Source organism: Paecilomyces variotii, assembly GCF_004022145.1.
Source record: "Paecilomyces variotii strain CBS 101075 chromosome Unknown C8Q69scaffold_3, whole genome shotgun sequence".
Lineage (NCBI taxonomy): Eukaryota > Fungi > Ascomycota > Eurotiomycetes > Eurotiales > Thermoascaceae > Paecilomyces > Paecilomyces variotii.
Genome location: NW_021167142.1, coordinates 942,548 through 959,972, shown reverse-complemented (window position 1 = coordinate 959,972; position 17,425 = coordinate 942,548). Strand labels below are relative to the sequence as shown.

Below are 17,425 nucleotides of genomic sequence, written 5' to 3'. Positions count from 1 at the left end.
TGATTAATGTATTATTAATTCTCCACGTTCTGGACATCCAAGGAGCATGGACACCCTCTAGACTCGATTACTAACTACTATTTACTAGTTAACTAACTAGTTAATTACCTACTGTAACTATTACAGTCACACTCAAACCCACGAGGGGGCGTCTTTCTGCGGTTCTATGTTATGTACACATGCTGGCTTCTCGAGCTCGTTTAAAAAAGAAAGGAAAAGAACATAAGACAACAAGACTTTGATATGTGCGAGACCGAAGCTGTCTAACAAGCCCGCCAATGGCGCAGTAGAGTATCGGAAACGACAGAGACTCTAGGGTACATCGTGAAAAAGAAACAGAAAAACGGACCACGAGGGGTAGAGATCTTCGTCAGCATGGCATGATGTGAACGGAAATGTGAAGACATAAGTGGCAATACGGTTATGATTGTAGAATGGACCGACAGGACTCGGAGCGGCCAAGATGGTTTTCATAAAAAGCTCTGGGAGCGCCTAGATATGTCAAGCATCATGAGAAACAATAGTCGTAAGCACCAAGGTCTGATTTGAAGGGGCCCAGTATGAACCGACGCCTGCGCCGCTGCTCGTGTTCGGGCTCCAAAAGGTTGCAGAGAATATTGACCTCTTGCTCCGGCGTAGATCGCAATCCGTCTTGATTCTTTCATGGAGGGTATGCTGTACCGAATCAATCAAGCTGGGAAACTGGTAGGATCATCTAATAGAGGGCTTCCTGGCACAGCATCAAGGGCTACTGCATGCAGGGCGGGTTTCTCCGAGACGCCTAGCAGGCCGCGCTGTCGACGATCCAGGGCATCCTTTACCCAGTCCGCAACCTCCTTATCCTCAGTTGATAGGTTGCCCTGGCGCGATTGGATATCCTTAGGGGACTCTTCTGTGCTAGACTCGGGGACTTCATCCCCGCCCTTCCCCCCAGCCTCAGAGGCGGTAGGAGGCTGCATCAAAGGTGCAAGCCAGGGATGTCGAAGAAGCATGGCATACGAGGGACGGCCGTTCGGGCTCTTGTTGAGACAGGCGCGCACGAACTCGTGGGCTTCTTCCGAGTAGCCAGTCTCTGGAAGAGAAGGTGGCTCACCGTGAACGATTGCCTGAAAGGTTTGTCAGTAACTAAGACAATGAAAAAAAAAAAAGACAACTCGAAAGCGGTACTTACATGGAGTTGACTGAAAATATTGTTGTAAGTCTCAGGAGGGTAAGGATACCGTCCCATGGCACACTCGATGATCGAGAGCCCCAAACTCCACACATCACTCTGCACACTGTATGTCGCAGTGGACTGAGTCCCGGACTGCTGGACACCTCCGCCAGCAATACGCTCAGGTGCCATATAGCTCTGACAACCAATGTTCGTCTTGGCGATACTGGCCACCAGATTCCCACTGACACCAAAATCACAGATCTTGATTTGGCCGCGAGTGTTCACTAGAATATTGGTCGGTTTGACATCGCGATGGATAATGTTATGGTCATCCTTCAGTGTCTTGAGACCCATCACAGTCGATAGCGCAATCTTGCGTAGAATATTCTCCGGGACACCCTGCTCATACAGCTTGTCGATCGACCCACCGTCCATGTACTCCACGCAAATATACACAGCACCTTCTTGGAAGAAAGCTCCATAGAAGTCGATAATAAAAGGTGACACGCAGCGGTGCAGGATATCCAGCTCCATGATGATCTGGGCGAACTTATTCTCGTCGAGCTCCAGGCGGATCTCCTTCATCGCCATTATCACCCCCGATAGATCGTCCTGGGAAGTTGCATTCTTTGAATCGTCGACTGCAGTAGGACGACTCATGATACCACTCAAACCTAGCCCGGGCTTTCGAAGATGTGGACGACTGTGGCGAACCTTGTATACTGTTCCGTAATTACCCTTTCCTAGTTCGTCTAACCGGTCGACTTCGTCTAGAGAAATGCTGAAACTCTGACCTGACGAGAATTCGATCCCTCCTCCATGAATAACCGCCTTGTTCTTAAAATTCAAGGTGCCAGCTTTGGTATCGATATACTCGGAGTATTTGCTAAACGCGGTTTCATCGTGTTTCCCATCGGGACCTGGGCTGCTAGAGCCTGAACCCGGAGAACCAGTAGCATCCGACAGTTTCAGTCCCGGTTTCAATCTCTTCGCGGCCAATCCACCTGGTTTAGGGGCCGTTGGCCCTGAACCAGCCACTGAAGGAGCAGAAGCCCAATTGGGAGCACCGGGGCGTTGTGCATGTGGTAATCGACCAGCCAGACCAGCAATGGGAACTCCTACTGGTGAAGGACCGGGGGGCGACACTGGACTGCTAGAGCCTGTCAATGGCCCTCTTGTTGTCGGGATGACACCTGTCGAGGCCACATGGGCAAGCCCGGGGGGAGCACCCTGTCGAGAAAGAGAGAATGCTTTCATCTTGGCCAGAATATCCTGGTTAAGACCGCTGGACTGGGCGCTCATCGACGCAGGTGGCCGCGGAGGAGGCACTCCTCCCCGTCGTGCCGCGTTCAACTGACCGAGAGGAGTGGACGATGCTGTCATGCCTGCAGAGACATCTGGTTTAGGACGGAGGGAGGGCACACCGTGAGAGGGGGGCTGAGGGGACGACGCGCTGGCTTCAGACTCATCGGACCTGTCGTCCACGTCCGGTGATATGGGCGGTGTCTCTGCGAGAGGTTTCTGTGTGTCCGTCATGGTTGTTTCCAAGAAAGAAAGAAAAAGACTATAGTGAGAGCAACACGATCAAGCTCTTCTTCTCGACTCTGCGCTATCTCCACCACTGCTCGGTCCAGTCACCGGCGCACCGGGTTATGTGCACATGAAAGAGAGGAATTCGTCGGTTGCTCGTGCAGACCGACCGCAAATGTTTCTGTGAAAGACCTGATAGAGTCGATGAGAAAGCAAACGACCCGAAGGTGGAGGACCCGGTTCAAGGTGCGTTCCCGGGCACTGTCCAAGATGTCCGCGCGGGGCACCGCTTGTGGCAGGATTGGATCCACGGAAGCGGGTTAGGTCAGGTCGCACAGGCGGAGACGGAGAAAACAGCTGGAAGGAAGGGATCGATCTATTAAAAGGAGAGAGAAACAGAAGACAGAGAAAGAGAGGGAAGAGGACGAGGGGGGAGAGAGAGAGAGAGAGAGAGAGAGGGACTAAGCCGGCAGTGAGTGCTTCGTGCAGGAAAGAAATGCGCCCGAGAGGGGAGCGGGACGAGGGGGTCAGTCAGGTTGAACTCCGTGGAGGCGACTTGCTGGGGAACGATATCCCAGCCTGGCGGAAGAAGCAACCGTTTGAATCTGCCAATATCGGGCTCCAATCCACGCCGCGCGAAAGAAGAAACACCAGTTGAGGGGATGTCTAGCTGAGTCCCTTGGCCTTTTTGTTCCTTCAGTCCACGGTTCCAACACCAGTTAGCAGTGGCGAACGGATATGTGGTTGACGAGTCTATCGAGAACTATGGTCGACTTAAGGGGAACAAGACCCTGGTGCCACGGCCCTGGATTCGGTTGAGAAGAAAATTTCCTTTGCTTCTCCTCTTTTGTTTATCTGTTGTCGAACAGGGAAGAAAGACGAGGGTGATGTCTGATGGCAAATCCAACGCTTCCAGCAGTGTTGACTTCGCAGAACAAGGGATTCTTTGGCGACGCGCAGACGACAGAATCAAGGATTATTACTCCATGAGACGTACACTCCGCTTATTCAGGCCAGTGGGTGATTTCGCCATTCCCCGGAGTGCGTCGCAGCCAACAACTACTAGTCGATTAGATGCCAGCTAGTCAATTACTCACCGAGCACCATCGACTCTTCCGGTCTCCGTTCTACTTAGTTTGCTTGACTCCTTCCGCTGATTTGGTTCTCTGCTGAGTCTACTCGAGTATAGTTTCCATATCGCGGATCTCAAAACCCTGCCCGGTCAAGATACCGTTGGATTCCGCCCAAAGTTTAAACGGCCTGCCCTTTGGGACCACATGGTCCCCCCTCTGGGACCTGCTGGCAGCACTGATCTACGATGTTAAGACTACCATACGGTTTGATAGCTTCTCTCGTCTCTTCTCAGGCACGGACACCCCAGGATCTCCTGCTCTACGCGCGTATTTGTGGTGAGCGCGCCATAGATTGGCATGCCGGCGCTGTCTCCCCATGAAATATCGTCCAACGAACTGGTCTGAGATCCACGCATCATGATGCCAGGTTGACGAGGTTTCAGGTTTTCGAGGCGCGCGGTGCTGCAGGATGATTCAACTATCCGTCTCTAGCTCGAGCTTAGGGTCCTGAAGCACTGTCGATGCCGATCTCTGAGGCGCACTCCGGTCTTTTGTGGCTTGGCGCTGTCTGCGATGGAGAACTACACTCGAGAGTATCCTATGCGATAGCAATGAGAAGCCAGCTTTGGCGCATGTGCATATGATAGTGAATCGGGAGACAGCAGGTTTCTCTCCACACCGGTGTTCCTGTATGACCAAGACCTCCGTGTAAGAGGGAGAGCTCAGAGTACGGAGTACTCCGTAGTATGTTTTTCTTCTAACTACCTAGTCCAGTGTACAGCCACGACCAGGCGCAAGTCCCAACTTATTTCCACGTGGGGCAAGCTTGTAACGACGATGTAGGTTACCATATTCAAGATTATTGTCATTTCAGAGCCGCCACATCTTCGAACACCCCTTCCTTCTAATAGTATATTACTCCTCAATCATGCCTCTACCCCGGATCGACGAGAGTAATAAAAAACATTCTCTATCCTTGCTGCGTCTTAAAGACACGGCACTTTTGTGGTTTGATGCTCGGCCGGACAAGATGGGAGCAGCTCAGGGATTATTATTGGCGGAAGCCTGTCACTCCAATCGGCTTCGTCATCATATATCAGTTTTGATTTCTTCTTCTCAACCGAAGTCAGGCCGCGAAGATCCCAATAGGCACCGTAGCGTTTTACCTAAATCTGTCACGATCAAACTATCCCGCCGACATCACAGCGCTGGTACATTAATAACGACGGCTGGAGCGTGCGCGATGGCTAAAAAAGATGTGGTGATCTGGGTTCCTCTGCCGGCGAGCACGGGCACAGAACAAGAGTGCTATCATAGCTCTGTATGGAGCACTGCTCACTCGGAAGTCCGGACAAGATTCGACCCGGATTAGTCTGCTTTCAGGGTTTCGAGGACATGGGTAGATAATACCTAATTAGTTAGTTCAGACCTATCTACTTACGTTCTCGCGGAGAACTTACCCATCGATCTGATGTTGCTGCTGTGGTTTCCGCATGGGACCTGCTCTTTATTATTATTATTATTATTATCATGATTATTATTATTCTTAATGAACCAGCCGCCCAAGCGCCCAGCAGAAAAAAAAAAAAGAAATAAAAATATATATAAATAAAGAAAGAAAGAAGCCTAACCCACAGTTCTAACAGATTGGCACTAAGAAACTACTCTACACATGCAGACCTGCAGTGGAAAACTAAAAATTGCGCTGCCTGCAGGGACTTTGTGCCAGTCTGAGATTCGCCTCTGCTCGATGCGAAAGAAGAATCGACATAACCAAGAGATCTTCTAGACTTCTATGTACTCTTACGCAGAGATCGATCAATGCTTGAAAAAAAAAAAAAAAGCTAGCAATTCACGATCTCCCCCGCATTCCTGGTTGCGTCAGATTTGCGCTTCGATCTTGGCCACAACCACCTATTGTCACCGAGTCCAGCGTCATCCTGCTTAACTTAGCTATCTATCACCTATCATACTGGATCATCCATCCCCAGCGTGGGGAAAGATCTCTAATCGGCGTTGTCGTCCACTTCCTCTCGTAAATCTGTAAATAGGGCTCGCATGAGCACATAACTATTACACCATGCAGTTAATGTAACTATCTATCATCCATAAAAACTGCTTTTGGGTTCGTCAACAGAACAGAATTTTCACTTAGCACGGTTGAGGATCCTCTGACCGTCTCCTCAAAGTGTCGGTCTGTTTATCTTGGTAGTGCTTGGCATGGGCCGATTAACGGTTAGATACATGAGTAGAGTACCACACAGCCTTCTTGGCTATTGCCCTCCGCCTCGTTGATTACTCCTTGGCTGACTGAGCCAAACAGTGCGAGTCGTTGATGATTGTTGAGTGGTGGTTGTGCGATCGTCTTGCTCTGGTGCGCCGAATGTTCCTGGCTGGGACGGGCCAGTCTCAGCTCCGAAACGTCAAAAGTCGCCGTGGTGATCTCATGCAATCCCAACCTGCGCGAGCTAAGTAATAGTTACTACTACCTATCAAAAGCGCCCGGCATCCTCAGCGCAACCTTTTTTCTATTGTCATCTCACATTCTCTTTCATCTTTCCCGCCATCGTTCTTCCATCTTCCACATACTCCCGATGGCAATTTTCACCTCGCCAACATCATTTCGCAATGCGAACAACCTCTATGACTTCCCCCAACTTGAGCGTCGGGGCTTCGTCGGCCAGATGGGGAATCTAACGGCTGGCATCATGCAGAGCGGACCAGGGCAGCATTCCAATCATCCCTCTTTTCTGCACCTGGTGCTGCTGGTCTTCGAAGCTGTGCTTGAAGTCGTCTGTGTGAGCTTGCCAGGATACATCGCCGCGCGCCAGGGCATGTTCGACGCGGACGCCCAGAAGCTGGTCGCCAACTTGAATGTCGCACTTTTCACGCCATGTCTGAGTGCGTACCTTACAGTTCCCCCCAAGGAGAGCTTACAAGATCCTCTAACTATTCTGCAGTCTTTATGAAGCTTGGGTCCCAATTGACGGCCGAAAAGCTGACGGATCTCGCTATCATCCCCTTCATCTTCGTCGTCCAGACTCTCGTCTCCTATGGCTGCTCCGCATTTGTATCCCGGTGCTTCCGGTTCCAGAAGCGCCAGTCGAATTTTGTTGCTGCGATGGCGGTACGTGCATACAGCCTTGGGTTCAGACCTTATCAATCACGATCTAACTTGTAATCTGCGCAGGTGTTCGGCAACTCCAACTCCCTCCCGATCTCCCTCGTCATATCGCTCTCGCAGACTCTGAAGGGCCTCCACTGGGATAGGGTCCCAAATGATAACGATGATGAGGTGGCTGCGCGAGGAATCCTATACCTGCTGATTTTCCAGCAGCTGGGCCAGCTGGTGCGGTGGAGTTGGGGTTATCATGTGCTGCTGGCGCCCAAGGAAAGATACCTGGAAGATGCGAGCGACTGCGCCGCCATCGAACATGGCCAGGAAATCTACGCCGATAACCCAGAGCAGACCGATCCCGACGAACCGCTCATCAGAACGAGAGAGGAGGATCTTCCTTCGTTCCACGAGCACACCGCTCACAGCAATAGCACCTTCGAATCTGGTGGCCAGACTCCCGTTAGCGACCGCGTTCCGTCATATTCGAAGCTTTCCGCTCTGGGCGATGCTACGCCAGACGAAGATGAAGACCGGGTTTCTCATCTTGGCCCGCCGCCCAGTGGTCCTTTCCTGCCTCGTCAGAGTTCTACTGGTCTCATCATGTCTTTCCCCAACGTCGAGGTAAGGAGACGGGAAGACCTCCCTGCGTCCGGATTCAAAGGTTTCCTGCAGCGTTGGGGACGGTCCATCCGACAATGGCGCCGTCGCGTTTCGCGCTCTGTGAAGGCGAGGGCGAATGCAGTTTTCGAGCGATTGCCGTCACCCGTACAGAAGGTTCTTTCGATGGTCTCCGCAGGGCTGTATACATTTGTTAAAGGTGTTTGGGACTTCATGAACCCTCCACTCTGGGCAATGTTGGTTGCTATCCTCGTGGCGTCAGTTCCTTCATTGCAACACCTTTTCTTCGACGAGGGCACATTCGTGCAGAACTCTGTGACCCGAGCTATCGACCAGAACGGTCAAGTCGCCGTGCCCTTGATTCTGGTAGTCCTGGGCGCCAACCTGGCGCGCAACACGCTCCCAGAGGAGTCATTGAATGACATGGAGGACCCGAAGGAGGAACGCAAGTTGATCATCGCCTCACTCGTTGCTCGGATGCTTCTTCCTACCATCATCATGGCACCCATCCTCGCATTAGTTGCCAAGTACGTCCAAGTGAGCATTCTGGACGACCCCATCTTCATCATCGTCTGCTTCCTCCTTACGGGAGCCCCGTCGGCTCTGCAACTGGCGCAGATCTGCCAGATCAATAACGTATTCATGGGAGCCATGTCGAGTATCCTCTTCCAGAGCTACGTCGTATGGTAAGTTTTCCTCCGATTCTTCCGAACCTCTTTTGCACCTAACTAATATATCCTGCAGGATCCTTCCTTCCACGCTCGTCCTCGTCGTCTGTGCCCTGGAGGTGCTCGAGTGGTCAGCAGCCTCATAATACAGATTCGTTCTACCCTGGGACCGGTTCCCTTGAGTTTCAGTCATTTTTAGCCTGGAGTTCGGTGTTGCTTTTTGTACTGTCTGTATACATATTACAAGCCGGCCGTAATACAAAATACGGGAAATGCTTACCTTATCCTACTGCTCATACCCTCTATGACCCTGTCCTGAATACATACCTACTTGGTGGCCCTTTTCACCATTCTTGCATGTTTTGCGATTGAACAATAAAACCACGCTAAGGCTTTAGATCCGATATTTTTTTTTATCATTGACTGTCTCCATGAACCCTTTTCCCCATCAACTTAGTCTTTTGAAATCTAGAATGAGAGAGATATATAATTATATCAGAACGGTTCCGCCTTTTCCAGACTAGGAAAAGAAAAAGAAAAGGAAGAACGCATTTACATCCCCGCACACGTTCCCCCTTCCCCCGCAAAACCCAGGCCATTAAAAGAAGTATGCGCCTCCACCCCCTCCCTATCACCCAAAACATCCACCACCATAGCCATCCCGCTAGCCAGATGCCACGCGATATGACAATGGAAAAGCCATGTTCCCGGATTATCAGCACGGAAGCGCAAGACCGCGTATCCACGGGATGGGATCTGGACTGTGTCTCGGAGGATAGAGCGGGTGAGGTTGTATGGAGTGTATTCTGGATTAGAGGAAGAAGGAGGTAGGCCTGGAGGGGAAGTATCTTGGAATGGATTATACGAACCCCATCCGATAGAGGCTTTGTGGATGAAGAGGATGTAGAAGTTATGGCCGTGCTGTTAGTAGTTCCAGGTAAGTATTTTGTGTATACATTGTATACATACACACATTCACGACAATCTAGCCCCTGATAACACACCACAAAAATAAAATAAACATAGACTTACAAGATGAAAAGGATGTGAGCTATCATCCAAATTATTTACTATGAAATCAACCCATTCTGGCTCTGGACCCGTCACGACAGCAAGTTGGTTCCGATCCCATTGTTGTCGAGGTAGAGAGATTAGCGGTGTCGGTGGATCAGCCTGTGGTTTCCATGTGGTGCGGTTGAAGAAGCCGTAAGGGACGTTGGAGAGTCGAGCGAGTTTTTCGACTTTCGTATATACCACGTGCGTTTGTTGTGCTTTGGAGGGAAGGGAGGCGAGGATGGAAGATGCGGATGAGGCGCGTTCTATGTCGATGTGGGAGGAGTCGTTGGGGGTTGACGGCGGTGGTGGTAGTGGTTGTGAGTTGATGTTGGATATGGGGATGGATGCGCTGTTGTAGTAGATGGGGAAGGTGTGCGATGGGGTTAATGCTGGGTTTGGGTATTTGAAGCAGCTGTTTCGATAGGACGGTTAGTTGGATGGATGGATGGAAGCGGTGGTTGTTGTGATAGGGGTGGTTTTGATACCCTTTGTCTAGCTCTACTGTTAAGGAGGATGGAGTATGCTTGTCTGTATGAGAGGATGCTTTCAGAACCAAGTCCATTCGTTGTCCTGGAAAGAGAATGCCGGCAGACGTGGCTGTTTGCTGATATTGGGATTCCACATCTATACCACCGTCTAGTTGGATAAGCTGGAGGTTCTCTTCCTTAAATCGGAGCGTGAAGCCGGCGAGGGAACTATCTCAGGTTAAGTATCAGTGTGCTGCTTGGGGATCAGCTGGGTGAGAACCTACCCTGTGTTGACTACTCGGATTCTATATGTAATACTCGGATCCAGATCCAGATAAGGAAGCGAACGGTTCCCATTGCAATCTACAGGCCGGGCTGGTACCGCCATCGAACAGTTATATCGCCCCAGTCCGTTGACAAGCAAGGAATCAGGAACTGGCTGCAGGGAATTTAGTAGATTTCCCAAAACAGTTTGCAATGGTACGCACTTCGTTTCCAAAGGACCCAGCGCGCATATACCAAGCCAAGACATCTACAGCGGAGCGATGATACCAATCGCCCACAAGAAGCAAAAGCTCCTTGTTATAATGGTACTTTTCACTATCTGGAAAGTCATGACCGGCCAACAGTCCGCGTACCGTGGGTTTCGATACAGGTTTATGCACCACGAGACCGCCATACAGTCCGTCTGATCTTTGAACGTTCGAATGAGAATGGTACCAGAACGTGCCGCTTTGGTCGGCCGGGATGGTGAAGTTGTATGTAAATGAAGAGCCAGGAGCAATGGCACATTGTGTCACGCCAACGACTCCGTCCATGGAGTTTGGTCCTAGTGGGCAACTTGGTCAGTCCGAGTTGACTTCGATCAATATTAATATCCTGCTCGACAGGAGAAAGCCCACCTCTCAGACCATGCCAATGGATAGCGAGAGATTCGTCCTGCAGATCATTATGGACTGTGATGACTAGGGTATCTCCAGAGCGTGCCTCGATAGTCGGGCCTGGAAATTCATCTGTAGTATGATATTAACACAGACCATCTAGATAAACGAGCATTTGAATGGAGAACGAACCGTTTATTAGGAATACGCGTTTCTTGACCCCATCGGGACGGCGATAGCTGGAGCTTATATGCCAATTTAATGACTGCACTGTTGCCTCGCGAAGTATGTGGTTTTCAGGATGGAGCTGTAGTGCTGATGAAATGGATGCATGTGGAACCTGATGCTTCTTATCGTCTGGGAATGCCAGAGGTGGCCGAAACGGTCCATTCCCGCCGCTTCCGATATAGACAAAGAGTATAATAGAACACACGGCCAAAGAGGAATATAGCGTTGGCCATAAATTATTCGATTTCGAACCGCGTACTCTGGCTTGTTCTCGTGCCTTGGCAACAGGCTTGTGCTGCGGCCTGTCCATGTCCACTGCAGGAGCGTTTCTTCTGCGACTGGATTTGCGCTCCATCCTTTGTCTGAGCACTTGACTAACTGCTCGTTCTACCACATCTACCATCTTTTTCTGGTCGACCGATGCAACGTTCCCAATTCAGGTCCCCAATTCTAGAACCATGCGAGATGCTTTCGGGGAGAGACCCGAAAGCCTTCCCAACGAGCTTATGGGGATATTACTTTAACGAGCCGAGACTCGCATCGGAAGTTTTCATCCAATAAGTTATCTAACAGATGAATCAGATTTTTTATATCTTTTGTTTCGCTTCAAGCCGCCGCGCATAATCGAATCGGCTGTGCGCATTCATCCACATGGGCCGCAGAAGCTTGTCCCCCTATCAAGCATCGTCGTTGCTAACGCCTGTCGCATACTTAAGTACTTATTGGCCCAAGCCACAATCCTCTTGCCCAACACCGCTATCGCCCTCCGCCACGTGCGAGTAGCTTCCAACACATTGTTCTCTCCAAAGCTCCGAGCCTTGTCAGGAAATGGCAGGTGCTGGTTTTGATGACACTTACGCCGGCTGAATGAAGCAATACTACAGCGGCCGGCACCGTGAAATAGAAACGTTATAAAGTATGGTCAACAGACCTCCCCGTTGGCTGCAAGCAGACAGCCAAAGAAAACCACGAGCAACTGTTGCCATCATAGTCAGCATGGCGATTGTGGCTGGCGTCCTCCTGGGACTTCTCCTTCAGAGCAATGTGGTCTCCGCTGGTTCATTGAAAGATATTGAACATGTGGTGATCTTCATGCAGGAGAACCGGTCATGGAATACCGTGTGTATCATTTGACCTGGCTTGATAGCAACATCCCAGTGCTGACAAAAGTAGTACTTTGGCACCATGGCCGGAATTAGAGGGTTCAATGACCCCAACGTCCAGGTCAATGCTGATGGGAAACCAGTCTGGTACCAGTTAGTATAGCTAATGTATCCGTAGCGTGAGACCAAATTCTGATTTTCGTCACAGACAAGTCGACCCAGATATGTCGAACGAGACAGACTATTTGCTGCCGTGGTATCTCGGCTATCAAGGTGGTGACTCCCTTGACGCAATCCAGTGCCTGACAGCCGGATCGAACGGTTATGAGGAGAACCATGCAGCACTGAACAATGACTTAAACAACTACTGGGCCAGAAATAATACCCCGTGGAGCTGGGGTTATCTGAAAAGACAGGATATTCCCGTTCATTTTGCTATTGCAGAAGGATGGACAAGCGGAGATATGTATCAGGTACGATAAAAATGCAGTAGCAACCAGTGTGCAGATACTAACAATGGCTTTTAGGAGGGCCAAATCACTGCCACCAACCCCAACCGTGTTACGCTCGTAAGCGGCTCTGTGAATGTGCCTGGTGGCCATCAGAATCGCTCTCAAGGAGGACCCTACATTGACAACAACGAAACTCCAGGTTAGAATAGGCTCTAGCATTACTAAACAGCTGATTTGCTGACTTCTGCCCGTTCAGGCTGTGAGCAGGGCGATTTTAGCTGCTACCCGCTCAGTTGGAAGACCATCTTCGAATTTTACGAGGACGCTGGAGTCTCGTGGCAGGTGTATCAAGACACCGATAACTTTGACGACAACCCTCTTGCATGGTTTTCACAATATCAAACCGCCCCGCCAGACACTCCTTTGGCCAAGAAAGGAATGTCGTACGTCGGCCTTGATTCATTCTACGAGGCCGCTGCAAATGGAACTCTCCCTGAAGTTAGCTTCATTGTCGGTCCAGCAGAGCTGTCTGAGCACCCGCCTTACATGCCCAAAGACGGTGCTTGGTTGCAGCAGCAGGTTGTCAATGCCGTTACCAACAGTCCCAAATATGCGTCTACCGTGCTAATTATCAGTTATGATGGTATGGTTTATTTCCGGCCTGCATATAATTCCACATTGGCTGACGGTAATCAGAATCCGGTGGTTTTGGAGACCACGTTACCCCATTCCACTCTCCAAAGGATACCGCAGGGGATTGAATGGAGGATCCATATGGTCTCTTTGGAGATGTGTACGTTGGCCCAGGTTAGTTTTCTGTGCAAGAAAATAGTTGATACCCATCTCTGCTGACACATATCTTGTTAGGTGTCCGCCTGCCTTTCTACATCGTCTCCCCTTTCACACGTGATAACCGCGTTTTTACTGAGAGAGCAGACCATAACTCCCAGATCATGTTTATTGAGGAGTGGCTTATTGCTAGAGGTTACAATGGCGTTGAGACAGACCAGATGGTAACATGGCGTCGTGAGCACATGTCCAACCTGGTCAACGCACTTGATCTCGATCACGTAAGTTCAGCTTTTGCCCATGATTTTGAAACTCGCGCAATTGACACTATACTGTAGCCTGATTTGTCTCTTCCTGACATCCCTCTCGCACCGGAACCTCATACAGATTCATCTGGAAACTATGATGGCACGTCACTCTGTGAATCTACGTACTCTGATCCGAGGCCGCCTGTGCCGTATGGCTCACAGAACGTCTCTGAAGCCCTCTTCTTCGAGGACGGTTACAAGGAAGTCGTTGGATATCTCACCGAGGGCCGCTATCTCGTATTCGAGATTGCCGGCAAGGCGTTGACGAATCCATCGAACGGTAACAAAGTAAGCGCCAGCTCAGCCACCAGTGATCACGCGAGCAAGTCCCAGCGCTGGGTGATTCACTACTCCAACGGTGAGGAGAGCGGCCTCTTCAAAATTTCCAGCGCTCTGGATGGAAGATGGCTTGGCAGCAATGGCATTCTTTACCCTGCAAGCCAGAGTGCGCAGGCTTCCGACATCAAAATCACCTTTTTGGGCAACGGAAAGGGTTACACTCTGGAATACGCCGGCTCTAAGAACGAGGCTATCAACATCAGCAGCTCAGGTGCTCTTACTGTCACACCCAGTGCTGCAGGCAAGGAATCTGGTTTCAAGATTTTCAGCGTCACTTACCATGACTAGCCGTTTAACCCGCAGTTTTCCAGCCTTCAATAGATAGGGCCGATTATACGAGTCTTATAATGTGTACAAGAATCATAATGAGACATGTACGTCTCTGTAGCACATGAAGCAGGTGACTGAGCGACAACATCGTCTTTTGATGCGACCTATTTCTACTACCATCTACGATCATGTCTATCATTTGCTCTTCTAATCATGTTACATCGGCAAAGACACCATGAGAGCACATCATCCATAAAACCGCCGAGAAACATTTGGGTAAGCAAAATTGAGGCCTACAGGCGTCAGTAGCCATTCCCATAATCCACATTTAAAATGCCGCCTCATCAGTCGCGAGGATGTCTTAAGGTTTACTAGATCCTGTCAGCACGCCTCGCCTAGTTATATATCCCTGCAAGCATATCACGTAGGGCTGAACTGCGCCCTTGACAACGCGGGAAAAGGCTCTCTACACCGCTGTCGATCTCCCGGATTAGGCCAGTCATCGAATACTCATTGTCAGGACAAGGCAAGCTCCTCATCACAAGGCTGATGGTAGACCTTATTTCTTATGACGAAATTCAGCTCACAGGTCTTGACAAGCAAGAATTTATGAGTGCGATTGGTTATTTTATTCGTATCCTCGTGATCGTTTCCTTGTAAGAAACGGCCATATTTACTAATTATGGATACGGGATGTTCAGCTCGAGTTGAGAGCTACATCACCCTCAGACGCCCTACCCGTGGTCTGATTAGAATAGCTCGAGCGATGGTATATTAACTGTGGAAGCACGTCCAGTGTTTCTTCTGTAAGGAGTTTCCTCGCTCTGAAGATTTCGACTCGTTGCTGTTTGACTTTCTGATCTTTGCCGGAAACCCCTTTTTGCTTTACACATTATCTAAAATGACTGCAGAAGAGGTACTAAGATAACCCATAGACTAGGAAACACGATTGGCTGACTGATCTGTAGCAGTGCCCCGTCGAGCATCCAGCTCCTGAGGTCAAACTCAAAGGTACGATGGTGTTGCTAAGTCATGAAAAGGCGGTTATTAACGATGATCAGGATGTCCTTTCATGACCGGCCAGCTGCTCCCACCTGGGATTAGCTCTCCGCCGGGGGCGCAGCCTCCTCCGGGAGAGGAATACTATACCTTGGCCAATGGTAAGTACATATATGAAGCTGCATCCTTATAACCATGAAAAATGTCGTTTATGAGTAGTGTAGGATGTCCCATCAGGGCACCGCAGGCGTCTGAAAGGATTGGTCATCAGCTTCGCGGGCCACTCCTTCTCCAGGATATCAATCTAGTCGACATCATCTCTCATGTTACTCGCGAGCGTATCCCTGAGAGGCGAGTATCATTCCCATTGGAATACAATATGCAGTGAACACTGACCGGACTTAGACTCGTCCACGCCAAGGGTGCAGGTGCTTTCGGAGAGTTTGAAGTTACGCATGATATCTCCGAAATCACCAGCGCTGCATTTCTCAACCAGGTTGGCAAGAAGACTCCTCTCTTTGCGCGCTTTTCCACAGTCGCTGGGGAAAGAGGTTTTGCAGACAGTGTCCGTGATACTCGTGGATTTGCTTTCAAGCTGTATACTGAAGAAGGGAATCTGGATTGGGTGTTCTTCAGCACTGTAAGTCATAACCTCCCAATCACGTTTCTAAATACTGATGATGATAATTCTTTAGCCCGTTTTTCCCATCAGGGATCCGGCGAAGTTTCCTTCCTTCGTCCATGCACAGAAGCGAGACCCAGCTAGTAACCTGAAGGATCCTACACTGGTAAGTAAATATTAACGAGTTACACTGTAGTGTCCACAGGCTAATGATCTTTCTCATTATAGTTCTGGGAGTAGGTAACCTCTTCCATGAATCGGTCAATCCCTAACGCAGTGCTAATATCTTAAAGCTACTTCAACAACAACGCGGAGGCATACAATGCCCTTATGTACATATTCAGTGACCTCGGCACCCCGGTGTCCTATCGATACGCTGATATCTACAGTATAAATACTTACAAGTTCACCAAGCCGGTGAGTTTCCATTCTACATCCTCTCTTCGCACGACTAATATGATACTGACCTCAAAAGGACGGATCATTCAAATACGTCCGACTCACCCTCAAGACCGACCAAGGCGTCAAGACCCTGACTCAGGACGAGGCAACAACCATCACCGGAAAGGATCCCGACTACAATACTCGCGATCTATATTCTGCCATCGAAAAGGGCAACTTCCCAACTTGGACTGTATATGCACAGATCATCGATCCCGCTGAAGCAGAGAACTATCCTGTCAATATCTTTGATGCGACAATGACGATTCCCACAGAGGACTTCCCCTTGATTCCTTTTGGAAAGATCACTCTGAACCGCAACCCGATCAACTACTTCACGGAAGTCGAACAGGCTGCCTTTGCGCCTGCGAATGTCGTTCCGGGATGGGACATTAGTCTTGATCCGAGTATGTTCCTTTCTTTCTCCAGTTCCATCCATTGAATCATTTATCTAGTGCATCTCACAGCTAACACTACACCCCTCCAGTCCTTCAAATCCGCCTATTCGCCTACGGCGACACGCAGCGCTACCGTCTAGGAGTCAATTTCCCCCAACTACCCACCAACCGATCCTTCTACGTCTACAACCCGACCAAACGGGACGGCGCCTCGAACATCATGAACTACGGTTCCATCCCGAACTACATCCCCAGCACAGAGGCGCCTCCGATCGTCCAGGCAGAGCAATATGAACAGCCGGCCTTCCACGAGGAATTCGTAGGCAGAGCGACCAAGTTCGAAAGCCATGTTACCGATAACGACTTTGTGCAGCCACGAGCATTCTGGCATTCTCTGGCTCATGAAGAAGGACAGCAGGAGCATTTCGTCTATAACGTCGCTGTCCAGTTGTATGGCGCTATTAGAGAAGTACGATTTACGACGTATGGTGAGTTGTGATCTTTTCTTATTTATAACTCGTAATTATCTAGTTTATATTTGTTTCCACCTCCCGGAAATAAATATATCGGAAACCTAACGCTAACGGAATTCCAATTTTCCAGCTATATTCCACAAAATCGACGCACGGCTCGGCGAGTGGATAGAGAACGAAACCGAAGAAATGGTTAAGGCCAATGCCAGTATGGAAGAGATCCCGGGTGTAGTTGTCGGTGGAGCGGATCACAATCCAGTTCCTCCTACGGTGCCGGCGCCGCATACGAATGTCGAGAGGGACAATATCTTTGAGAAGATTGCAAAGAAGTTTGAGAAGGCTGTTTGAAGGAATGTGCGTGTGAAGAGGGTAAATTGGTCATGTGTCTCCAGGAGGATGGTTGTATGATTGGTATAAGTTGGGCAGATTGTAACAA

General features: G+C 49.8%; 5 protein-coding genes across 5 annotated transcripts; 3 read left to right on the top strand and 2 right to left on the bottom strand.

Annotated features, from left to right (window-relative positions):
- Window positions 1–689: 689 nt before the first annotated feature.
- Window positions 690–2,692, bottom strand: C8Q69DRAFT_485783 (putative MAP kinase; the record flags this gene model as incomplete). The annotated part of the gene is made up of 2 exons (XM_028631855.1): window positions 690–1,106; window positions 1,172–2,692. The coding sequence occupies 2 exons, from the start codon at window positions 2,690–2,692 to the stop codon at window positions 690–692; spliced, it is 1,938 nt and encodes a 645-aa protein (XP_028486478.1).
- A 3,661-nt stretch (window positions 2,693–6,353) lies between these two features.
- On the top strand, window positions 6,354–8,309 carry C8Q69DRAFT_400303 (auxin efflux carrier superfamily; the record flags this gene model as incomplete). The annotated part of the gene is made up of 4 exons (XM_028627885.1): window positions 6,354–6,660; window positions 6,720–6,886; window positions 6,950–8,181; window positions 8,240–8,309. The coding sequence occupies 4 exons, from the start codon at window positions 6,354–6,356 to the stop codon at window positions 8,307–8,309; spliced, it is 1,776 nt and encodes a 591-aa protein (XP_028486477.1).
- A 406-nt stretch (window positions 8,310–8,715) lies between these two features.
- C8Q69DRAFT_485795 (multicopper oxidase-domain-containing protein) lies at window positions 8,716–11,150 on the bottom strand (the record flags this gene model as incomplete). Its single annotated transcript, XM_028631856.1, has 7 exons — window positions 8,716–9,084; window positions 9,196–9,631; window positions 9,705–9,914; window positions 9,971–10,125; window positions 10,175–10,515; window positions 10,589–10,699; window positions 10,760–11,150. The coding sequence occupies 7 exons, from the start codon at window positions 11,148–11,150 to the stop codon at window positions 8,716–8,718; spliced, it is 2,013 nt and encodes a 670-aa protein (XP_028486476.1).
- A 641-nt stretch (window positions 11,151–11,791) lies between these two features.
- On the top strand, window positions 11,792–14,074 carry C8Q69DRAFT_485780 (non-hemolytic phospholipase C precursor; the record flags this gene model as incomplete). The annotated part of the gene is made up of 8 exons (XM_028631854.1): window positions 11,792–11,914; window positions 11,969–12,051; window positions 12,107–12,371; window positions 12,426–12,549; window positions 12,607–12,993; window positions 13,140–13,157; window positions 13,218–13,420; window positions 13,478–14,074. 8 exons carry the CDS (start codon window positions 11,792–11,794, stop codon window positions 14,072–14,074), a joined length of 1,800 nt encoding a protein of 599 aa, XP_028486475.1.
- A 1,183-nt stretch (window positions 14,075–15,257) lies between these two features.
- On the top strand, window positions 15,258–17,337 carry C8Q69DRAFT_399500 (catalase isozyme P; the record flags this gene model as incomplete). The annotated part of the gene is made up of 8 exons (XM_028627855.1): window positions 15,258–15,439; window positions 15,461–15,695; window positions 15,751–15,843; window positions 15,906–15,913; window positions 15,971–16,094; window positions 16,153–16,525; window positions 16,606–17,004; window positions 17,120–17,337. The coding sequence occupies 8 exons, from the start codon at window positions 15,258–15,260 to the stop codon at window positions 17,335–17,337; spliced, it is 1,632 nt and encodes a 543-aa protein (XP_028486474.1).
- Between the last annotated feature and the right edge of the window lie 88 nt (window positions 17,338–17,425).